Source organism: Natator depressus, chromosome 1 (genome assembly GCF_965152275.1).
Source record: "Natator depressus isolate rNatDep1 chromosome 1, rNatDep2.hap1, whole genome shotgun sequence".
Lineage (NCBI taxonomy): Eukaryota > Metazoa > Chordata > Testudines > Cheloniidae > Natator > Natator depressus.
Window position 1 is genome coordinate 222,007,496 of NC_134234.1, and position 25,347 is coordinate 222,032,842.

The 25,347-nt window shown below is 41.7% G+C and overlaps 1 protein-coding gene across 4 annotated transcripts; it reads left to right on the forward strand.

Moving 5' to 3' along the window:
* MANSC1 (MANSC domain containing 1) lies at positions 1–25,227 on the forward strand. 4 transcript variants are annotated; one of them, XM_074948957.1, is made up of 5 exons: positions 9,854–9,890; positions 10,625–10,667; positions 15,557–15,871; positions 16,858–16,998; positions 23,900–25,227. In XM_074948957.1, the coding sequence occupies exons 3-5, from the start codon at positions 15,649–15,651 to the stop codon at positions 24,727–24,729; spliced, it is 1,194 nt and encodes a 397-aa protein (XP_074805058.1). In that variant the 5' UTR covers positions 9,854–9,890; positions 10,625–10,667; positions 15,557–15,648; the 3' UTR covers positions 24,730–25,227. The 4 variants fall into 4 exon arrangements, with proteins under 4 accessions (XP_074805068.1, XP_074805050.1, XP_074805058.1 ...); XM_074948976.1 differs by lacking the exon at positions 9,854–9,890 and adding an exon at positions 9,964–9,980; XM_074948967.1 differs by lacking the exons at positions 9,854–9,890; positions 10,625–10,667 and adding an exon at positions 1–93.
* Positions 25,228–25,347: the final 120 nt, after the last annotated feature.

Below are 25,347 nucleotides of genomic sequence, written 5' to 3' on the forward strand. Positions count from 1 at the left end.
TGTCGTGAACTGGTGACCACAGGGAAACCCTGTATAGGGTTTGAAGACTGATGATCAGCAAGAGGTCTTGTCAGAGTGAGGGGGTGATCTCTGGTAAGCTTATTAGCCTCTGTCTCGGTTCTTTGATTAGTTTTAATATATTGTTTCTTTAATGCTTTTACCTTAAGAATAAATGTGTTTGCTTAGAAAGAGCAGTGTGGTAGATTAACTATGATAATTACACTGTTTACTGTCTTTGCGGAATAAGTAAAACAGGAATGGTTAGGCAGCCTCACTTTGCTGGGGAATAACACAGTGAAGGCAGGGAACTGTTCAGCCTTATAATACCCTAGTTAGAAGGGAGAGAGATGCAGTTTTCCTCCCAAGAAAGGCAATTGCTGGGGAGCCAGAAGTCTAGAGTGGGTGCTGAACTATAGAAGAGGGATACCTTGGCTTGCTGCGCAGCAACTTGCCCTGTAGACAAGCCCATAGTGTTTTTGCAATCTAATAATAATGTAACTAGTTTTACAGTGGAATTTGTAATTATGAATACAGTTTTTTTCTTAAGTAATTTTAAAGCCATATAATTCTTTGAGTGGGAAATCAAACAAATGATTGTTGGCGCAGTGCCATCCTTAGCAAAGTGATGACAATCATGAGTTCTGATCCTTCAAACACTTACCCATGTGCTTAAAAAAATCACATGTGATCTCATTGAGACTACTCATAGTGTGCAAAGTTAAGCATGTGTGTAAATCTTTGGAAAATCAGGGCCTAATTAACATATGAGATAATGTAATGTAACATAATAGAGCTCAGGCAAATTCTTAAATTAGCTTGATTCAGTTTCGCACTTTTTATTTCTGTGAACCGTATAATTATTTTGTTTTTATGGTGATCATGTTATAATAACCCTTATTTGGGCAGAATATTGATTTTATTATAGATGAGACCTGTACATTAATTACAGGTAACATTAAGGATCTTTTTCTGCTTAATGTTTGTGTATATATGGATAGACATATCTCTCTCTCGATAAACAGATAGTTTCCTTTAAATATAACAGTATGGTATTTCTCCTCTCCAAAATCCTACTCCTCTCTTTTCTTTTTTAATTTTAAAAATGTGATTTTTGAGATGTGTTATCATCTCTCTAAATTTGATTGACTAAATACTAGTATATGTGTTGAATATATGAGGGTTTGTACTTGAAAAAGGAAAGAAGTAATTAAAAATTTGTTCTTTGTAAGCTTTTTAAATAAAATAAACCTGTGTTCATACTTTAAAATATATTAGGTGTGCAAATTATTTTGGTTTTGTATTTTGCTAATAGTTTGGAGACAAGACAATTGCTCCTCAGCATCCTTTCAACTGCTGGCTAAGATAATGCTTTTGAAAGTACATATCCCTTTTTATATATCTACATATAGAATATACAGATCTGATATGTTTATTACCAAGAACCAAACAATTTAAAGGAACAAAGTCAAATATTCTCTTATGATATAGTTTTGATTTTATTTTTTCACTCTCCCTATAAGAAGTTTGAAAATAATAAAAGGCAGTAGATGCGTGAGGATATGTAAACTGTTTACTTAAATCTTTAACCGGAAGGTACCCAGGAGGGACTGTGTAAGATTACAGACAGAAGCTCTACCATGAGGCAGAGTCATCTAAGAAGTAGGTATTGTTGCCAACTCAAAGCATTCAAAAATCATGAGTTGGCCCCTCCCGAAATCATATTGGCTTAAAATTATGTGACTTAAAACAAATTATGAATCTGAGGTTCTTTTTCTTTGTCTTCTAGTACTTGAGCATTTAGGGTACGCTCAGGTCATGTATTCAAACATTTCTTTCACAACAACAGTAAAAAGGGCAAGAATTGAACTGGCTATGGAGATTAAACTGTTCTCTTGCTCCTCCAGTTCATGGTTGGGGCATGTTAGAAAGACAGCGAAGGCAAATTTCCACTTTTGTCACATATGTTGTATGTATTTCATGCATTAATACAGGAATTTAGTCTGTAGGTCTCTGTGTATATATACACATCTCTATAAAATCAGTTCTGCCTCTACTAAAATTTTTTGCTTTCTAACCCAAATCAGTTGCATTTTATTGAATCTGCCTGGCAATAGCCAGAAGGAGCTTTGAGGAGCTGGAGTCCTGCTCGTAATCTGACCTTGACGTCTTGGCCAAGAACTTTTTGTAGTAGGGACTTAAACTAAATGCACTAAAAACAGTGTCATGTTATTTCCATCTCCCCAACTAGTTAGCTGGTCAACAGCTGCAGGTCCTTGTGCAAAGTAGAGGTCAGGATGCTCCCTGTGGGTATGTTAATGGAATATATATTTTATCATCTGTAGATGATTCATTCATTTTTGACTCAGGTCAACTAATGACTAAACCACATTTCCATCTCATGGCTATTTGATGGCCCATTTAATGTGAAATGAGTCAGCAGGTTCGATCTAACTACTACATAGGTGTCCACATAAAAGCCCGTCGCTGGCTGTCTCAAAAAAAAAAAAGGACAAGGATTGAATGGGCATAGAGGATAAATTAGCCTTCCATCCATGACAAGGAATGCGGCACTTTGGTAAGGCAGCATGAGGCAGGTTGCATGGCTGCTGCCAGTGTTGCATTAATTCCATCCAAGGATCTCAAAGTGTGCTACACATATCAGGGAAGTAAGTAGCAACATTCTTATTTCATAGATGTGGAGACTGAGGTACAGAGAGGTTTACATTACTTGCTTTAAGTCCCACAGCAAGTCTCTAGCAGAAGCAAGACTAAACTGCAGATTTTCTGTTTTCCACTTTTCAGCTTTAACCATTTTAAAGGTCCAGGATGTAAAATCTGGGATTTAAACTACGTGTCAGTACCTCTTTGAACTCAAGGCTGCCTCTGAAAGGAAGACAAAATAGGGTACTGGTGAGGCAGAAATGTCTAGCAGTTTGTTAATAAAAATCCTAATGAAGAACTAAAAATTGGCCAGTCTTCCTAAGCAATGTTGCTCCTATGAAAAAAAACAATTGCATGCTGTGGCATAATGTACAGGCTGTCTGCCTAGATTAGCTCATTCCTGGGATGTCGGACATAGGTATGTCTGCTTACTGTCAAAATACTTGGGGTCTTAGTCACTGAGCTTCACCCTCTGTTTTGTTGATTGTACTGTAAATGTAATGGCAAGTCTACTCTGTCAGACTACAGTCAATCTACTGGTAGGGGAAGGTGCAAACAAATCTGTTAGTCAGGTCTGGTCTACACTACCAAGTTAGGTTGGCTTAACTACATCACTCCGGGCTGTGAAAAATGTCATGCCCTGTGCAATGTAATTAAGATGACCTAAGCCCTGGTGTAAATACCGATGGAAGAATTCTTCCATCAACCTAGCTATTGTCTCCTGGACAAATGGATGTACTAGAGTGGTGGAAGAATCTCTTCTGTCACTGTAGTGTTGACATGACAGCACTAAAGCTGCGCCACTGTAGCATTTCTAATGTAGTCATACCTGGAGTGTACAGATTTCAGTCCTACTCAGCTGTCACATTCTGGGGTGCAGTCCAGACCAGTGAGGGCTGTGTCACTGCCTCCCCCACAACCTTGGGTGCCTCACAGTACTTTGCTGTTGTAGCTCCCAACCAGGGCCATTCACAAACAGCCTAACACAGTGGTTTTCAACCTTTTTTCAATTGTGGACCCCTAAACATTTTCAAATGGAGTTGCAAACCCCTTTAGAAATTTTTGAGATCGTCTGTGGTCTCCCAGGGGTCTGCAGACCACAGGTTAAAAACCATTGGCCTAACAGCATGTAGGTCACACCCTGTGTATCTGTGTGTAACTGTGGCACTGTCCAGCAACTCTGACCTGTCAGCAGCACTCCAGTCACACTCTGGCTTCCACCAGCCTTGGTTACCGCTTGCAAGAAGATGACCCCAACATACTCCCAGTCCCAAATTTTCCCAAAAACATGTGTTCTGCACTTCCCTGCCCTCTCCTGGACAGTTCAGATATTAAAGGTCCGTTGCTCCTGAATGGGTCAATATTCAACAGTTTGCTGCTTTAATTGGAATTACCAAACTGTTCAGTTTAAACACAACACTGAATTAGTTTAGATTAAAAAAATAAAACAAATGTATTTAACTACAAAGAGAGAGATTTTAAGTGAGTACAAGTATAAGGTATTAAAGTCTGAAGTGATTACAAGAAAAATAAAGATAAAACACTTCCTAATAGCTAAAACTTAACAAGCTAGACTTGGTTCAAGGTCAAATCCTTACCATTGGTTCCCAGCAACATGGCTGACCAAATTCTCAGGTCAGGATCTCCCTCAAAGTCAAAGGGCTGGTTCCTTTGTCTTCTTAGATGAAAGAGAGAGAGCGAGAGATAACCTAGGGTGTTTTGCCCCTCACTTTTATAGTCCAGTCACCCATTTAAATGCATTTTCCTGAGGGTTACCCCTACATAAAGTTTGTTCCAGCTGTGAGGACAGAGACATGGAGTCTTATGGTGAAAGAGGTTCCATGTTGTTGTTTGCTAAAATGCAGGTTGATCTGTTCTTGCCCCCGTTCTTTGCAAAAGAATGGTCACTTGACCAGTGATTGCCAATCAGCTTTGACACCTGGCTAGAGACGTCGGCTTGTCCTTTGTCTTTGAGAAACCAGTTCCCCGTTCCCCAGACTTGTCTGGTAAACACATTGTACTCATAATTTCAGTTTATGTTCATAACTCTGAATATGCATTTTGTACATACATTACACAAGAATACTGACGATGAGTGTGTTGTTAGTTTTTAAATGATATCGCACGAGGCAGATGTTGCACATATTGTGTATGGAAAGAATACAGAGTTGCTTGGGGGTCACACCAGCAAGTTGCATTTGCCCCACTGACCAATTAGCAGCCAGCTCACAAAGCAAGGTTTGCTCTAATTCTGGGCCAAATCCTGTGGTGTTTCTACGAGGTGCCCAGTGTCTTAAACTCCCGTTGCATTACATACCTTGCAGGATTGAGCCCTTAGGCCCTTTTCTTGCAAGCTGGTCTGAGGAAGAGGGTGGGCCACATGAGTGGGGCTCTGTTTGCCACAGGATTCTGCCTATGTACAGCAGTTTTCAAGAGCAGGGCCCTTACCAAGCAGTAAACTGTGTAGGTAGCACGCGTTAATGAGGACAAAACTTACACTCCTTCTGGGCTTCTTCAGGGTGCTCGTGCTGTCCTAAAAATAAAGGGGAGGGGAAGAAATCATTCCATATGGAAAACATTAATAGCGTCTGCACTGAGGCCATTCAAAATAGGTTGTCTACAGTTAGAATCCTATGTCCACATATAGGCACCTAAATAAGGCCCCAGTCCTGCAAACACTTATGCTTGCACTTAGCTGTCCTATGATTTCCCTGGGACTACTCCTGGTGCTAAAGTTAAGCACATATGTAAGTGTTTATAGGATCAGGACCTTACGCTCTGATCCTGCAACCTGCTTTTCACAGGCAAAGGGATCCAGCCGCACGGAGCAGTTTGCATAATGAGGGCTTCTGTGACATGGGGAGCTGCTGCATGTGAGCATCTTTGAAAGCCATGCCATGGGGATTTAGTGATATCACCCTGTATCCGTCTTGTCTATCTAGATTGTAATCTCTTTGGCACAGAGACCGTCTACTATTCTGTGGTTGTACAGTAACTAGCACAATGAGGCCCCACTCTTGGTTGGCCCTTACACTCTACCATAATAAAGATGATTATTAATAGTAATAAAAAACACTGACATTTTTATATGATCATCACTTGTCATGATCATTCTTATATATATATATATATATATGTATGTATGTTCTCAATACCATTTCCAACTAGTGCTGCTCAGTTCACCCCTCTTTTACATTGGTCAATGTGGCATTCAGTTGAATGGATAAAACTCAGAATAACTTGTTTGATTTTTCTTTGTTATTTTCAAAGGTAGGGCACAGCATCTAGCTTTCAACAAGGGGAACCAAGGGAGCCCAGGGAATTATAGATCCGTCAGCCTAACTTTGATACCTGGAGAGATACTGTAATAAATTATTAAACAATCAGTTTGTAAGCACCTAGAGGATAATAGGATTCTAAGGAATAGCCAGTATGGATTTGTCAAGAATAAATCATGCCGAACCAGCCTACTACACTTAGGAAAGAGAAACCAAATGCACAACTACAAAATGAGGAATGACCAGCCAAATGATAGCACTGCTGAAAAGTATCTGGGCGGAATAGTGGATCAGAAATTGAATATGAGTCAACAATGTGATACAGTTGGGAAAAAAGCTAATATTCTGTCACGCTATCTGGAGTGGTTCACGACCACGAATGCCAAGCTCAGGGTAGACAGTCAAAAGCAGGACATACACCTCAAACTGGTTGTATGCTCTGTAATTCCATTTCACCAACCCAGTAACAAATGTGAACTCCTGAAGTACTATAACAATCATGCCATGGATTCACAGACAGTCCCCTTGGGCATTCCCGTCTATCTTGCCACCCAAATGAGCTGGATTTAGTTTATAGTGGTTCCCACATATCAAAGATCACAAAGGATTCAGGTTGCTTCCAGTTGCAAGAGACCAGTCACTTACCCTAGGTCAATTTGTACCTCATATCTCACACCAAAGAGAATGCTTGTAGCCAATCCTATAGTAAACTAACTAAGAATATATTAACTAGGAAAAAGAAATGAGAGAATTATTTAAAGGTTAAAGGAGGCAACATATATATATAAATGAGTTACAGTCTGTGGTTCCAAAAGATGACAGAACCGTAGTATTAATTTGTCAGCACTGAATGTCTTTTAGGGCCAACCCTTGACCCTGGGGATCTCTGCTTCTATTTCATAGCTCCAGCCCTGTGAGAGTCCAAACAGCAAAGAGATCAAGAATTTTCATGTCAGCTGTCTTTATTTTCTTCTTCCAGAATTCAAGCTGATGGGACAAGCTTCCTTGTACGTAGCACCTTCATGGGTGTGAGGGGGCGTCAACCCAGTCTTTATATTGTGATGTTTCACAATGGCCCACTTAGTTTTGATAGTCCTTGATGGGCAAGGGAACCATTTCCCCTGCCTTGGTTCACAAGTTAAGAGCAGGCGTTTTTACAGTTATAAAGCAAAACTTACATATTACCTTATGGCAGTGGTTCTCAAACTTTGGGTCCGGACCTCAAAGTGCTGTTTTCATAGGGTTGCCAGGGCTGGCATTAGGCTTGCTGGAGCCAGGGGCCGAAGCCAAAGCCTGAGCCCCACTGCCTGGGGCCAAAGCTGAAGCCTGTAGGGCTCAGGCTTCAGCTTCATCCCTGGGCGGTAGGGCTCATGTTACAGGCCCTCCCACCCAGAGTTGAAGCCCTTTGGCTTTGGCCCCCTGACACCCCCGGTGGGGGCTTGGGAGGGCTAAGGCTTCAGTCCCCCCTCCTGGGGTCATATAGTAATTTTTGTCGTCAGAAGGGGCATTGTGGTGCAGTGAAGTTTGAGAACCCCTGCCTTATTGGATACAGACATTACAAGTAAGATTAATGTATGCAGCAATTTACAAGCATTTTACAGAGTCTAAACACTAAACACATGTTTATAAGTCAAACCCCTATCTTGAACAATACTAACATATAGGTGAGCGCGTCTGGTTTCCAGCTATGAATTTATCAATGCTCGCTGACACCAACAGCCTTGACAAGAGCTGGCAGCATGTCTACCAGTGTCACACATCCTAGGGTGTCAACAGGAGTGTTATTTGTAAGACATGAGGTAATTGCCCTGCTCTACTTGGCACTGGAGAGGCCTCAGCTGGAGTGCTATGTCCAATTCTGAGTGGCACACTTTAGGAAAGATGTGCATAAATTGCAGTGAGTCCAGAGGAGAACAACGGTGATGAAAAGTTTAGAAAATGTGACCTATGAGGAAAGGTTAAAAACACCTGGGCATATTAATCTTGGGAACAGAAGACTGATAGGACAACCTGATAATGTCCAAGAATTTTAAAAGAGCTGGCTGAGGGGCTCAGAGACCGTTAATGTTTATTTTCAATAAGTCTTGGAATACCGGGAAAGTTCTAGAAGATTATAAGAAAGCTAATATTGTGCCAATATTTTGAAAGGGTAGACAGGATGATCTGAGTTATTATAGGCCTGCAAGTCTGACATCAATTGCAGGCAACATAATGGATCAGTTGTTATGGGACTTGATTAATAAAGCCTTAAAGGAGGGTAATATAATTAATGCCAATCAACATGGGTTTGTGTCTAACTAACTTGATACCTTTTTTGATGAGATTACAAGTTTGGTTAATAAAGATAATAGTGTTGATGTTATATACTTAGACTTTTGTAAGGCATTTGGCTTGGTACCACATGACATTCTGATTAAGAATCTAGAAATATATAAAATGAACACGGCACACATTAAATGTGTCAAAAGCTGGCTAACTGATATGTCTCAAAATTTAATTATAAATGAGAAATCATCACAGAATGGGTATATTTCTACTGGGGTCCTGTAGGGGTCAGTTCTTGGTCCTACAGTAGTTAATATTTTTATTAATGACCTGGAGGAAAACAAAAAAATTATCACTGATAAAGTTTGCAAGGGACACAAAAACTGGGAGAGTGGTAAATAACAAGGAAGACAGGTCACTGATACAGAGGGATCTGGATTGCTTGGTGAACTGGGCATAAGCAAACAACGTGCTTTTTAATATGGTTGAACATAAATTATACATCTAGGAACAAAGAATGTAGGCCACACTTTTAGATGATGGGAGACTGTATCCAGAGAGGCAGTGACTCTGAAAAAGATATGGGGTTCTGGTGGATAATCAGCTGAACACGAGCTCCCAGTGTGACGCTGTGGCCAAAAGAGCTAATGCAATCCTTAAATAGGGGAATCTCAAGTAGGAATAGAGTGGTCCCTTCAGGCCCTATATTTCTATGATTCCATGATAACTTTACACCTTTTGTATTGCCCCTCATCTGCATTTGTGAGAGAGATAATTAGAGCAAATTATAACTTGACTGACCTGTGTTGGCATTTAAGTGCCAGGAAGAATTTTCTCTGTTTTTGGAAGGAGGAAATTTTTCTTTTTGTCTTATTTGGGAAGTTCAGTGGTTTATGGATCTGGATGTGGTGGCAGATCAGATACTGTGTAATGACCAATGTTTGTTTTACACTCCTGACAACACAGGTGCCTCCAGCCCATCTAGCAAAGGTGATAGAGGCCCTGATCCTGCAAACATATGACTCAGCATTGCCAAGTCTCTGGAGTTTCTAGATATTTGGTATTTTTCTGAAAGACCCAGATCCTGGAGTTATAGGTGCTGGAACTATGGGTGCTGCTGCATCCCCTGACTTAAAGTGGTTTCCATCACATACGGGGTTTACCATTTGGTTCAATGGCTCTCATCAGTCCTCCCACTATACAAATTGTTCCAGCACCTCTGCCTGGAGTCATGTTATTAGGTAAGATTGTCAGCTTTCAAGGGTGGGGGGAGAGAGTAGGTTTTTAACTCTCATGGTTGCAGAGAAAAGCATGTGAACCCTGAAGGCTCAAAACCAGGAGGCAAATAAAAAGACCCCAGAAACGGTTGCTGTTTAAAAAATAAACAAATCTCATTCTTATGCCAATCATTTGGAGCCTCATTGAGGATTTGCGAGCAGGGGACTGAGGAGTAGCCCCATTGGGATCAAGAAGTCTAGACACTGGAGTCGAGCTAAGCACATGAGTTTGCTTTCAAGCGTCCGGGATCACACAGACCTCAAAGTCACACAGCTCAGCCCGCCCCTGCCCGCAGCAGCTCTGCCTCCTCCCTCCCGGACCCGGAGGCGCCTGAAAGCAAAGCTCCTTCCCGCGGCTGCGGCAGCCGCCCTGGGCAGCGCTGCCCCCTGCGCGGGACGTCTCTTGCCGGTAAGGCTGTCTGGAGAGAGCCGCGCGAGGGGGGCTCTCAGCAGCGGCTACTCCTTGGGGGCAGGAGCGAGAGATCCGGGGGGCAGCCAGGTCCTGTTGACCAGGCTCCGCACACTGGGGAGCCTGACCGCGAGCTGCGAAAGGGAAAACGCGTTGCAAGTCTTTTAGAAGAGGGGTCTTGTTAATTGGTGCCTTAATCCTCTCCCCCTCCCTTTCCTGTCCCAGCAGCCGTTTCCTCTCCTTTCTGCGTGCATGTGTAATCTCCTTCCCTGCCCCCCGGCTTTGATTCAGGACTCGGGCTCCCTGAAAACATAACAGCAAACGCAGCTTCTTGTGACCGCCCCAGGGATTATTGTGCCCCTCTGCCCCACCCACATATGCGGGATGGGGAACCTGTTTTTCCTGGCAGATGGCCCTGTAAGCAGCGCTGCTCCGCCTTCTGTTTAGTTATGTAGTTTTCAACAAGTTGCCCAGTTTGCTTTAAAGGGCAATGAGTGTTCCCTTAAACTAGGGACATCAAAAATAATCTTGCTCCTTTTTTACGGGTGGGAGGACTGAGATAGGGCAGGAGGAACTCACTGTTGTTTGTTTGTATACAGAGGCTACTTCCCATATCTTTGCAGGACTTCAAAATAATTTTAACTCTTTAAGTTTGTGTTCATGAAAGAACACAAGAATGGCCATACTGGGTCAGACCAAGGATCCATCTAACCCAGTATCCTGTCTTCCAACAGTGGCCAATGCCAAGTGCTTCAGAGGAGGGAATGAACAGAACAGGTAATCTTCAAGCGATCCATCCCTAATCGTCCATTCCCAAATTCTGGTAACAGAGCCCCCCCATTCCCCATCCTAGCTGATAGCCATTGATGGACCTATCCTCCATGAACTTATCTAGTTCTTTTTTGAGCCCTGTTATAGTCTTGGCCTTCACAACATCCTCCGGCAAACAGTTCCACAGGTTGATTGTGCGTTGTGTGAAGAAATACTTCCTTTTGTTTGTTTTACCCTGCTGCCTATTGATTTCATTTGGTGACCCCTAGTTCTTGTGTTATGAGAAGGAGTAAATAACACTTTCTTATTTACTTTCTCCATACCAGTAATGATTTTATAGACCTCTATCATATTCCCCCTTAGTCGTCTCTTTTCCAAGATGAAAAGTCCCAATCTTGTTAATCTCTCCTCATATGGAAGCGCTTCCATACCGCTAATCATTTTTGTTGCCCTTTTCTGAACCTTTTTCAATTCCAGTATATCTTTTTTGAGATGGGGTGACCACATCTTCACACAGTATTCAAGCTGTGGGCGTACCATGGATTTATATAGAGGCAATATGATATTTTCTGTTTTATTACCTATCCCTTTCTTAATGATTCCCAACATTGTTTGCTTTTTTGACTGCACACTGAGTGGATGTTTTCAAAGAACTATCCACAATGACTCCAAGATCACTTTCTTGAGTGGGAACAGCTAATGTAGACACCATCATTTTATATGTACAGTTAGGATTATATTTTCCAGTATACATTACTTTGCATTTAGCAACATTTATGTTCATCTGCCATTTTGTTGCGCAGTCACCCGCTTTTGTGAGTTCCCTGTGTAACTCTTTGCAGCCTGCTTTGGACTTAACTATCTTGAGTAGTTTTGTATCATCTGCAGTTTTTGAAACTTCACTGTTTATCCCTTTTTCCAGATCATTTATGAATATGTTGAACAGGACTGGTCCCAGTACAGACCCCTGGAGAACCCCACTTTTTACCTCTCTCCATTCTGAAAATGACCATTTATTCCTACCCTTTGTTTTCTGTCTTTTAACCAGTTACTTATCCATGAGAGGACCTTCCCTCTTATCCCATAACAGCTTACTTTGCTTAAGAGCCTTTGGTGAGGGACCTTGTCCAGGGCCGTCCCTAGCTGGGTGCGGAGCCTGGGGCAAATTAGCCTGTTTGTGGCCACCCTTAACATTTTTTATACCGGTGAAATCTGGTTACAGTGAACTTCAAGGGCAGCTGCTGGCCACAGGTTAAATATTTTTTTTTACAATAAAGTTCATATAAATTAAAAAAACCCTCACCGATCACGATCAGTGTCACACCGCTTACATTCTGAAATTCACCTTCCTGGACTTCCTTGCAGCAAACTTACTTCCCAGGTGCATATGGTCTCGCTACCCTCGGTGGATTTTTTAAAATTTAATTACACATTTGCAACACTGAGAGCCCATGTCTCGGGAACTGCGTGGCTCTTGGACAGCATATATGTGTGCTGTGCTGGGGGACCCCAGGACCCTCCAGCATGGAGGAGGGGTTCTAAGATCTGATTTCTCTGGGGGCTGGGAGGGGGAGGGGAGGCAGAAAAGCAGATGGATGGAGGATCCTAGTTCCTGGTGGGTGGTACTGCAGGGAGGGGGACCCCAAGGCTGGAGAGCTGAAAGGCAAGGAGGACCCTGAGGCGGGGGGTGATAAGGGCTGGCCCTGGCCTGGAGGTCAGGCTGGGAGAGGGGAGAAAGGGCAGTGCAAGGGGGAGGTGTGGGGCACTGGCAGGACACCAGGGCTGGGCGATGGGTGAGGGATGTTGGAGACTACTGACCGGCACTCACCTGTGCTAGGGGCGAGGGGATGCCTGTGCTGGTGGAGGGTCCTACCGGAAAAGGGAAGGGTCCGTCTGAGGCAGAAGGGCAGGGTCAGGTTCAGCCTGCCCTGGCCCTAGTGGTTGGGGGACACTAGGACCATGCTGTGGCAGGTGATGCTGGGAGCCAGCAGAGTGGGCTGGGGTCAGGTTACTCACTGCTGCTGCAGAGACTGAGCCCAAGCCCGGGCGGCTGCAGGCAAGAAAAAGAAATAAATGCCTGGGCCAGTGAGTGTGGGGCCTGGGCCCAACCCCTGCTGCTAGCGCCAGCCCCCCCACTAGGCCTCTGGGCTGCCCTGCCCCCCCATGCACCCCAAAGCTCAGGGCCCAGGACAGTTCCCCTGTCCGTCCTATAGACAGGATGGCTCTGATCTTTTCAAAGGGTTTCTGAAAATCTAAGACACTATATCCACTGGCTCACCCTTGTCCACATGTTTATTGAGCCCCCTCAAAGAATTCTAGTAGATTGGTGAGGCATGATGTCCCTTTACAAAACTATGTTGACTCTTCCCCCAACAAATCATGCTCATCTATGTGTCTGACAATTCTGTTCTTTACTGCAGTTTCAACTAGTTTGCCCAGTACTGACGTTAGGCTTACAGGCCTGTAATTGCCATATCGCCTTTGGAGCCTTTTTAAAAAATTGGCATCACATTACCTATCCTCCAGTCTTAAGGTATAAGACTTAAGTATCCTGAGATCTGTATCCTTCTAATTACTAGACAGGTAGAGCACAGGCAATAACGTTGCAAGCTTCTTCTGTGTTGTCCCTGCCCTTGGCACCTGGAGGTCATTTAGTCTCCATGAGCTATTCAGATCTTAGCCAGACTACTGAGAGTGCCGCTGGCACTGCTAGATTCGATGGTGCTTTTTGTGGTGTGGATGCCTATCCATTAAAAAAGTTACTGAAACCACTATTTTGCTTGACAAAACTGCCAGTGGAGTTATGGTGGATATTCAGCTAAATATGAGCTCCCTGTATGATGCTGTGGCGAAAAGGTCTAATGCAATCCTTGAATACATAAACAGGGGAATCTCAAGTAACGCTAGAGAGGTTGTTTTCCCTCTATATTTGATGCTGGCACAACTATTGCTAGAATACTGTGTCCAGTTCTGGTGTCCACAATTCAAGAAGATCTTGGTAAATTGGAGAGGCTTCAGAGAAGAGCCAAGAAAATGATTAAAGGATTAGAAAACCTGCCTCTTAATAATAGACACGCTGAGCTCAGTCTATTTATCTTAACAAAGAAAAAGTGAAGGCGTGACTTGATTACAGTCTGTAAGGATCTACGTGGGAAACAAATAGTTAATAATGGGCTCTTTAATCTAGAAGAGAAAGGTATAACACAATTCAATGGCTGGAAGCTGAACCTAGAGAAATTCAGAATGGAAACAATGTGTACATTTTTAACAGTGAGAGTAATTAATCTTTGGAACAACTTACCAAGAGTCGTGGTGGATTCTCCATCACTGACCATTTTAAAATCAACACTGGATGTTTTTTGAAAAAATACCCTCTATGAATTATTGTAGGGAAGTTCTATGGCTTGTGTTATACAGGAGGTCAGACTAGATGATCACAGTGGTCCCTTCTGGCCTTGGAATCTATGTAACTATTTTTACTCTATTGACCCTCTTGCAGATCTGAGCAGGAGCTTGGTTATGTAAGAAGGGCTGTCTCTCTCAATAGCACTCCCCCAAATCACCTGTTTCCAGTGTTTGCACTGATCCGCTTTGTTACTCTTTTTATGTCCTTGGGCATCTTGGTTGAAAAAGTAGGGAAGAGGATTCCAATATGTATTCCCAGGGCTGATGTAGACTTCCTGTGTGACTGTGGACAAGTCCCTTATGCCTTCTCTGCCGTTCCCCCTCTGTAAAATGGGGATAATAGCAGTTTCCTACCTTATAGGTATGTAATGAAAATACATTAAAGATTAAGAGCCACTCAGATATTATGATAGGGGCCATATAAATACCTCAGAGAGATTCTTGTGTGCTGTATTCACCACCCTTTTTCATTTGAAAAGAGTAGCAATGTTTTTAATTGGGAAATGCTAAAATATCTTAAATGCCAAGTATGTTGGGAAGTGTCAGGGTTCCCCTTCCCACTGTGACTTTTGGGGTACAGATGTGGGGACCCACATGAAAGACCCCCTAAGCTTATTTCTATCAGCTTAGGTTAAAAACTTCCCCAAGGCACAAATCCTTCCTTGTCCTTGGATGAGTACTGCTGCCACCACCAAGTGAGTTAGACAAAGATTCAGGAAAAGGACCACTTGGAGTTCCTGTTTCCCCAAAATATTCCCCCAAGCCACTTCACCCCCTTTCTTGGGGAGGCTTGAGAATAATCTACCAACCAGATAGGTAAACAAGGTGAGCACAGACGAGACCCCTGGGTTTTTAGGACACTAAAAACCAATCAGATTCCTTAAAAAAAGCACCTCTAAAATCAGGATGGAAGGTAATTTTACAGGGTAATAAGACTTAAAACACTGAGGATTCCCCCCTAGGCAAAACTTCAAAGTTACAAAAAAATAAAGGGATAAACCTCCCTCTTAGCACAGGGAAAATTCACAAGCTAAAACAGAAGATAATCTAACGTATTCCTTGCTATTACTTGCTATTTCTGTAATATTAGATGTATCATTTCAGTAGGAGCTGGGTTACTTGCTTGGTCTCTCTCTTTGTCTTGGAGAGAACACACACAGAGCACAAAAACAAAGCCTTCCCCTACAGATTTGAAAGTATCTTCTTTCCCCATTGGTCCTTCTGGTCAGGTGCCAACTAGGTTAATTGAACTGATTAACTCCTTACAGGTAAGGGGATTCTCCAAGAGGGATTTTATATTACTGTATACATAAAGTTTGTTACCCTTCCCTTTATATTTATGACAGGAAGTAAGTAACTTTGCATCAAATATGTAATATAAACTTTTAAAAAAAAAAGACCAACAATTTCCTACTAGTACAAAAGGCTCTTAAAAGTTGTTGAAAACTTTATTTTGACTAAAGGAAGCCATTCTTTATTTTTCCCCACAGATATGCATTCTTCTTGAAATGAGATTATCTTGAAGTTAAACACCAAGAGTTCATCGCTGTTCCTGACTGAAGAAGAAGGCGCCTAAGTAAAAATGTCCATCAGCATAACTTGGTGGTCTACTTGCACATTTCTAATCATGTGTTACATGATACCTGGGCCATCCCTAAGTCAAGATTGCTCTCTAGAGAAGATGGAAAATGTTGTCATTGATATGATGCGATCTCTCTCAAAAGGCATCAGAGGGACTGAGCCAATATATACACCAACTCGGGAAGCTTGTATTAATGTTTGCTGCTTAGAAAAAAACATATCGGGTAAACTTATACTCCCTTGATCTCTGTTCTTCTCTATCATTGCTTATGACATGCTTGTAATGGGCTGGGATAGGATGAGCTGGTGTCAGCCCTCAAAGGGGAAGAACCAGGACATTCTGCATTTCCTTTCTTCTTTCAGCACTAAATGTGAATATCTCTCTCCTTTCACACCAAGACTAACGAGATATTGTGAATATTGGTCTGTTTTGCTAAACCTTTTAGCCAATGAAATGAGATTTTAGTGATTAAGTCCTAGCAATATGTATTAGTCTGAGCAATTATTGCATGTATCTTGAACGTTTGGTATGCACAATGGTTTTAAGCCCTTCCCCCTCGCCCTCACCATCCACTCCAAGATGTAAAAGCCATAACTTTGTGAGTCCAGTAGACAGAATAAAAAGAAACAATGGATTGTTTTATGTTACATATGAGTAGCTAAAAATAAAATGCTTAAACTCTTCTGGGATCTTTCCTTTCCATCAAGCCAGAATGAACTATAGCTACAGATAGCAGCTTCACAGTGTTAACAGTGAATCAAACAGCAGAAAGAGTCAGGAGGCTGTGGGGATGGTGAAATCTTCTCTCAGTCATTCAAAGAAATTAGGGGTTTTTCAAATTTATCAGATGCCTTTGAGCCAAAGGCTCATATGAAAAATGGTGTCCCCAGATCTGATCTGAGGGCAACAGCACCTTGGTAGGAATCCCAGCAGGTGGGTGAGGGGAGGCTTATCCTACTATTTCTGCTAGACCTCATTGGCACGTAGAAGGATGGGCAACATCTTGCAGATAAGCTTTTGGCTTGTAGGTATCTAGTTATATATATTAATCCCCATAACTATATTTCCTGCAGAATGTGATATATTCATTCTTTTCCCTTCATACTGATCTGGAGGATTTTAGTCAAGCTAAGCAGAGCTTATTGCCATAAAAGAGGCAGATACAACACTTCTTGCTGCTAAAGTATATAATATATTATCCTTTTTTAGGAGACAGGCAATGTAATTTGATGATTTTTGATGCTCGAAGGATAAGCCAGCATCCAAACTGCTACCTGTTTTACTGCCCTAGTAAGGAAGCTTGTCCAATGAAACCATTAAAAGGACTCGTGAGCTACAGGATAAATAGAGGTAAACAATACTAAAATCAACTGATCATTGACTTTGTTTATACTCATGTGCCTTACTGATGTGTGTTTGCATTAGAGTTGGTCAGAAATGTTTTGATTTATCAGCAAAAATTAAAACTGAAAACGATCAGCTGAAAACTGAAAATTTCGTTTTGGAAATGCTACCATAGTACTTCATGGGAGTTATAGTTTTGGGTGCCTTATACCCCCTTTCTTCTTTATGGACCTGGCTTCTCATGTGGACTGCATCTCCCATGATGCATCCCAAATGGCTAGGCAGCAGTTCTGCGGAAAAGGACCTAGGGGTGACAGTGGACGAGAAGCTGGATATGAGTCAACAGTGTGCCCTTGTTGCCAAGAAGGCCAATGGCATTTTGGGATGTATAAGTAGGGGCATAGCCAGCAGATCGAGGGATGTGATCGTTCCCCTCTATTCGACACTGGTGAGGCCTCATCTGGAGTACTGTGTCCAGTTTTGGGCCCCACACTACAAGAAGGATGTGGATAAATTGGAGAGAGTCCAGCGAAGGGCAACAAAAATGATTAGGGGTCTAGAGCACATGACTTATGAGGAGAGGCTGAGGGAGCTGGGATTGTTTAGTCTGCAGAAGAGAAGAATGAGGGGGGATTTGATAGCTGCTTTCAACTACCTGAAAGGGGGTTCCAAAGAGGATGGCTCTAGACTGTTCTCAATGGTAGCAGATGACAGAACGAGGAGTAATGGTCTCAAGTTGCAATGGGGGAGGTTTAGATTGGATATTAGGAAAAACTTTTTCACTAAGAGGGTGGTGAAACACTGGAATGCGTTACCTCGGGAGGTGGTAGAATCTCCTTCCTTAGAGGTTTTTAAGGTCAGGCTTGACAAAGCCCTGGCTGGGATGATTTAACTGGGAATTGGTCCTGCTTCGAGCAGGGGGTTGGACTAGATGACCTTCTGGGGTCCCTTCCAACCCTGATATTCTATGATTCTATGATTCTATGATTGCCCCCCCCCCTTTATTAGACTTCAAAATCTTTTATATTCTTTCCCTCTTTAAAAAAACAAAACAAGCCCACCCCGTCATACCATGACAATGTGAGACATAGTTAATATTAATATGTCAGGAAAATATATCTCCTCTCCAGTCTTTCATATCTATGCTTTCTGTTTAGACTGTAAGCTCTTTAAGGCAGGGATTTATTCCTAAATAATACAGTTTGTGTGTGCTTAAAAAGATTCTTCCGTTTTGACACATTCTGTATGTTTGGGAGAAATTCCTTGTGGGTATATTGAATATTACAGAAGCAGTAGAAATTTAGCACCCTTGTAGCACTTTACATATTTGAAGGGATCATATTGTGGTGGCTGAGGGGCATATAAATACTTAGTTATAGAAAGCACTCTACAAATATTAATCTTCATTACATCTCTGCAAGGTTAGTAAGTAAACAAAAGTAGTAATATTCCTCTTTTTCCAGGTAGAGAAACTGAAGCAGAGATGCAAAGGGACTTATTACCCAAGGCCAAACTGCATGTCAGTAGCAAGGTTTAGAGAAGACTTAGAACTCAGGAATTTCTTGTCGTGTCTAATGTGCTGTGCACTTTTTGGTGCTAATACGTTAGCTGTACTAAGGTCCGCTATTAAGATGTAGCAAGCTGACCAAAATATACTTTGCAGTGTAGTGGTAGCCATGTCAGTTCCAGCATATTGGAGAGACAAGGTGGGTGAGGTAATGAAGACGAGCTCTGAGTAGCTTGAAAGCTTGGTTCTTTCACTGACAGTATTTGGTCCACTAAAAGATACCTCACACACCTTGTCTCTCAAAATATACTTCTACACTGGTACCTTATCTGACTGCACTCTTCAAATAACAAATTGACAATTAGACTGTCCTCTCGCAAGGGAGTTTATATGGTGGTTTCAGTATGGCTCATTTTGCAGAGAACACAAGTGTTTTAAATATACTGGAGTTTTTCCTCTCTCTCAGATATCTCCCAAAGGCTGAGCTTACTGAAGAGGTAACTTTCTCCTGGGAAGGAATTGGCTGGTGAGGGAAAGCATGCTGTCTGTCAGAGTCATCCGCATAACTTTTTCAGAAACTGTTCGGGCGCATTTGCTGTGACAACACCAGGAAACCAGGGTAGGGGAAGGAACAAATGGCTTAAACTCCTAGGGTGCAAAAACAGAAGAGTCCAAGTAATTAATTTATTATCTAACTTTTATCACTCTTCTCCCACTCTTTTCTCCCCCAGGAGTATGTAGAGGAATGAAAGAGGGAATGGAACATGTGACTGTGCTGGGCTCTTGATTTGCCAAAGTGCAATTGCTGAGTTATACCCATTTGTTTTCAATTGTGCTGTTTTTCTGGCTCCTGGTCACATTGATTTATGAAAATGACGTATGTGAGCTCATTTACCTTAAGCCTACATTGCTGATAAGATTTTCAAAGGTAGTTACCAAGAAGCCTAGCCCACTTCTTGTGACAAACCTTTTAAGTTTGTTTTTTCAGATAGAAATGTGCACAAGGTTACACATATTAGTGATAAAGAAAAATACTCAAATATTGAAGCAGCTTTATTCAGTGCAAACTTGATTTTTCCAGCTCAGCCACCACAGAACCCATTTGTGATTCAGGAGATGTCTTTATCTTCTGTTTCCAGCCACAAAAGCTATTCCTGAAAAACTACTTGGGGTTTCTGCTCTGCCTCTCACACTCTCATTTGGAACATAGACAACATGTTCCATACAGATAATCAATCGTGATATTGATGGGATTCTATGGGTATTCTCAGTAAGTATCCACCAATATCACGATTGATTATCTGTATGGAACATGTTGTCTATGTTCCAAATGAGAGTTCCATCAAGGAGATGACCTCTAAGGTAGTTTAGCAGATGGACTATTTGAGAATGGTCCTGTAGAATACTCTTCTTTTATATTTTTTAAATAGTGGCTTGTGTACTGCTTTCTCTGTCTTCCTTCAATAGCAAGATTATTTATTCTATTATAATGCCACTAGTGTCCCTAGCACGTGACAATTTCTTAAGAAGACAAGGCCCCTGCAGTTGGGAGTTTACAATCTAAAATGAAAATGAGGAAATAAGGCTGACTTTTTTGTTTTTTAACCCCCAAAATATAGGGTGTGATTAGTCAGACTCTGGCTGCAATAACTGTCTGTTTCCTGATAGTACATCCAAGAGTGTTCAGGTACATCTGTTGGCTTTGTGGAAGAAGGTGGGGAGATTCAAGTAGGGTGATGAGATCATTCTTTGTCAGCCAACCAAACTGTTTCCCACAGCATAAATTCCACACACACTGCAGTTTTCTGACGGTTATTTGAGGGAGTGAACTTGATAACCTGCAGGTTGCGCAACCCAATTTACATGAACACTGCATCATTGTTCTATTTTGGGAGCTTGTCTAAAAGCATGGGTTCTACAAGTGGGGTTCAGTCCCACACTCCTTTGTTTGGAATGAGAAGAGAATGGTGGTTTATCTGACCACATCTGCTGTATTGTTGGGCAAATTCTTTGTCTCAGAGGTAACGCACTTGGAACTGAGGAAACTGTTGGATTTTGACCATCTAGATTTTGACCTTTGAGTTTGTGGTGCATGTTAAATAATAAAATATCAAATTATGTAGAAATCCCTTTCTGACTACTGAGTAAAGCTTGCAGAAAAATCAATAACTTGTTCTTGGAAGACTCTGGGAGTTTTTTGGTGTCTGTTGGATAGATTGTGAAAAGGCCATGTGGTAACAAACTGGTATATAACAAGGATTTTCTCGTTCTGATTATGGTTTTAAATGGAAGTTTCTTTAAAAAGTTATTGCATTCCAGTTTACAACATAACTGTTTTTTTGCTCTATGCTGCTTAATGTCCCTTCTAGAAACCTAAAATATATTTCCCAACTTGTACCACAGCAGCTGGGGTAGGTGGTCTTTCCATTTCAATTAATTGAATTAACTGTGAAGTTTTTTTCCTTCCTTGTGACCCAATATAATGGAAGTTAGCACAGCACTCTGCATAAAGGGGCTTCCAGTTGAGACAGAAGAGACCATGAATTGTATATTTTAAATCCGCCACTTCTTTTTTCAGAAGTCCTATATGTATCTAATTATATCAATTTTAAGGCAGGCGAAATCTGAGTGTAAGCTACTTAGCAGTGTACTCTCCTTCTAAATTCTCCATATATTCAGTTTCTCGTCTTCTTCCTGTCTGTTCTCTTGCAAAGACCTGTTGCTAAGGAAGGGTGAAATTCTGTGGCCTGCGTTGTGCAGGAGGTCAGACTAGATGATCATAATGGTCCCTTCTGACCTAAATATCTATGAATACACAGGGTTAGTGCACTAGCCTGAGGTCAAATCCTGACTTACGCGTCAGGTGATCTCAGTTTGGTACTTATTTTGTGTGTATTGCACAATTTTGCTCTTAAGAGCAGAGATGTTGCTGGTCAAAATCAAGATATATTGGGGGAAATTCTGAGGGAAGCAAGAGTGTACACCCTTCATGTAGTTTTACATTAGGGATACTAGGGCAATCACTGATGAGGTGAGCCTGTGAGTCAACTTGTTTATCTTAGTTTCTGGCTGCTGTCAGGTGGCAGGGGAAAATTAAAGGTATACAGTGAAGGTCACCCAAATATTTACATACTTTAATGTTATGGTGATCTTGTAAAGTGGAACCTTAACATGGTTGTCTTATCACTTAACTTTTCTCAGAGAGAAAATCCATTTCTTAGAGATTTTTCAATTGAAGGAAGAGTCAGATTCTTTCACCATTAATTCTAGGTTATCTAAGTGTTGGGGGTGTGTGGTTTCTTGTTTGCTTAGGAATTTCGTATCTGGTCAACCCTCCAGTACTTAGAGGTAATACAGTGAATAAGGGTGAAGCACCACACCCAATGGTAAATTCAACTGGCTATTGGATGATGTGAACAAAGGAGGTGTGCCAGTTAGTTAGTCTTCCCAAGAACTATTACTCACCAAAGTGTTAGGGGTTTTTTTTGCATAGGATCTATATACAGTATCTTAACATAATGGAATCTTTGTCAATAATGTGAGTTTGTATGCAGCTTTTATCATGACAAACTGTGCATATTTTGCTACCAGACTCCAGTTAATAGTTTTAACATAGCTGCTATGCACTGTGCTGCTTAGAAACCGATTCAATTTAACTTCAGAGGAAAGGTGAACATTTTAGTCAACTACTTACGATGGACCCTGCCCCTCCTCATTTCTAACAACTCTTCATCCACTTCCCGTCATGATGGCTCTCATGGGGGTACCTTTCTCTTAGTAAAAGAGTGGAGACCCAGGCTGTTCAACAAGTCAGTTTGTTGTGTAGGAACTTGGCAGGATGTTTTGGAGAATGTGGGGATTTGTTACACTCGTAATAGCAATTGCTTGCCACAGTAGAAATCCCTATGTGTCACACTTCTGAGATCCATTCTTTCTGTTCTTCTTAGCTTCTGGGATGGAGAGGGTTCTTCTGTCTCCTAGTTACTGGGTATTAGGGTGGCTTTCCTTACTTTCTACAGGTATAGGGTTGGATGGGTGGAACTCTCCTACCTGGCTGCTAAGTTGGAATATCTCCTTGCTCTGCTCACAGCGTGGAGGTAGGGCTGGGAATCCATGTGACAGTCCCTCTGTTTGATAGACAGGATTGATAAACCCAGTCAGAGCAAGTGGAATGCATTTGCAATGAGCAGATTTCAGGATGTGATGTGGGAACATGGGTCTTCCACTAGTGTAGTCACAAATTCCATATGTATATGCATGTACAACTTTTGTTTTCAATAGGCATATCCTGCATCCTTCAAGCTATGCCTGCAAGATATTAAGATATTTAAATTCGTTCAGTGCCAGTGTAACACCTCAGCATTTTAATTTGTTCCAGGTACACTGTTGAACCCTGAGTCAGGCAGATACTTCAATCAGAGAGGTGCTTGTAAACTGTAGAGGCTCCATTCAATCCCTGATGCAATACAGTTGTAACAATGCAGTGTTCCTCCTTCTTCCCAGAGAGATCAAGGACTGAATTCTCTATCCTCTTTGTAGATGGATGTCCCCAGGTTACCCCTAAGCCTGTCTCATCTGCATGGATTAAAAAAAAATAAAAGTATTGCAGGCAGGTACACAGAGAAACTAAGTGGAGTGAAGCGGGTTTGTAAGAAAATTAATTCTGGATGGTCCAGTAGTTAGGACACTAGCCTGAGTCTCGGGAGAGCTGGGTTGAAGTTCATGCTCCTCCATAGACTTCCTGTGAGACTTCTTGCAAGTCACTGAACCTTTTTGTGCCTGTGTAAAATGAAGTTAATGGTACTTCCCTACCTCACAGGATAATTACATTGTGAGGATAATAATATTAAAAGATTGTGAGGCATCCAGATACTGAAGCAACAGGGACCTTATAAGTACTTTAGATCGATCTATGCAAAATTGACGAATACAAGTGTGACTTGGTAACTTCTGCTTCTCTGGTTGGCAGAGACTAAGAATGTTTTGAAGATGACTGGCCTGATTCTTCACAGCCTTGCATCTCTGTATAAGCATTTAAACATGTGCAATGTGAGTGCAGAACACTACCAAATCAAATGCTTGCTTTACACAGAGGTAAATGCTTACATGAGTTGTAAGACTGTGAAGAATCCAGCCTGATACTTTTAGGCTTTGGAGATGGAGTATCAATTTGTGCTATGACAACTGTAATTTTAATATGCCTATTGCCAAACACTTGAGTGATTTAAAAAAAAAATATAGGAGAAAATCATGATACCCCAGGCAGTTTAGTTGTTTCTTTTCGGGGTGGGTCCCTTTTGTGATTCTCTATTGGATTCAGAAGAAGCAGTAGGCAGAGGAAGCATTTGATTGCTAAAGTGGATTGAATAATTAATTTATATATTTTCTTTCTATTTTTAGGTATACAGATTCTGGACTCACAGCTTGCAAATTACAACACCAATGGAAACTCTCTTTCTTCACAAGCAGCTCGCTTTGACCTTCCCAGTCAGGCAGGTCACCTGAATCATACTGCTGCTTTGCAGAAATCAGTTACTTCTCAGATGTCTGAACTCATTGACCATATAGAAGAAGATTTAGTTAAGACTGAATCGCACACACAGGTTCCTGAAGGCCAAGAGAAAAAACATCCTGAGACCTTAGATTATTTCCCAAAACAAAAGCTAACTGAGCTGTTGCCTACAAGGGCTGCTCATACTTTTCAGTTCAGCACCTCCTCTCCACCACCGCCTACCATGCTTCCTACCACTGTCAGTAGCGCGGTACCCAAAACCACAACCACTAGCACTCAGATTCCTACCACCACTGCTTTTACCACACCTGACCACCTGGTCTCAAATTCCAGAACTGCTACAGAATTTGCAAGGCTAAGAACATCTGCCACCACGATCAAGCCAATAGCCACCTCTGCAGACAGTACTAGCAGCATCGCTCTCTTTTCTTTGTCAGTTGGTGCTTTGCTTAGTAAGGATTCCTTGACTCCTTTTCAAAATATGCACCAGGATAATAGGCAGCTTGATTCAGAAGCCTACCTATTAGATGATGATCCAAAAAGCAAGCATGCCCCTCAATCTGGTGACAAAAGTGGTCTCATAGCAGCTTTACTTTTTGGGATAGTGTCTTTGCTATTAGTTATTGCGCTAATAGGCAGAAGGATGTCTCAATCTCTTCAGAGAAGACGTTATAATAGGCTAGATTACTTGATCAATGGAATGTATGCTGACGTGTGATGGGAGGGGAAATTGAAACAATACATTGGTAAGAAGTGCAGTCTTTGTTAGCAGCTGTAGCCTGAAACTGAACTGCAGTGCTGAAATCCTTGAGGAGGGTGTGTTCTCTCTTAGCTGCAGGTGGGAAAGGGGCAAGCAGCTGTTGATATGGTCTTCGCCCCGCCCCCTGCGAAAAAAGTACACCCTGAATTGCGGAGTAACATTTATTTAACTGCAAAATCATAAAATAAACAAACACTGTCTAAGTTAAGCAGAGATGTTTTTAGATTTAAAATAAAAGATCAAGATCCTAACATAATATTCTACACCTTGATTAGGTTGTGAACAAAACTTATTTTGTGCATCTGTACAGCCCATCCCCCTATTCTGTTACTATTTTGCACAAAAATATCTGTTAAACAGTGTGTAAACACTACTGTTTGCCTGACAGTCCTATTTAATACATTGCCTCATGCCATAGAGGGACACTTTAAAAAGAAATCATTCATATGCAAAACTTCATGGTGTAAGAGTGAAGGGTGCTACGCACATAAACCTACGTGATATAAAATCAAGGAAATGAAAGGTTAAGGCACCTAACACCATTTGTCTTCTATTCCACCGCTTAAAGGCATGGGT

Bases quoted from the DNA above. Each gene is read 5' to 3' on its own strand.
- MANSC1 (XM_074948967.1), top strand. From the start codon at position 15,649: ATGTCCATCAGCATAACTTGGTGGTCTACTTGCACATTTCTAATCATG. The intron at 15,872-16,857 runs GTAAACTTATAC...ATCCTTTTTTAG, and splicing joins CTTAGAAAAAAACATATCGG to GAGACAGGCAATGTAATTTG. The intron at 16,999-23,899 runs GTAAACAATACT...TTCTATTTTTAG, and splicing joins GAGCTACAGGATAAATAGAG to GTATACAGATTCTGGACTCA.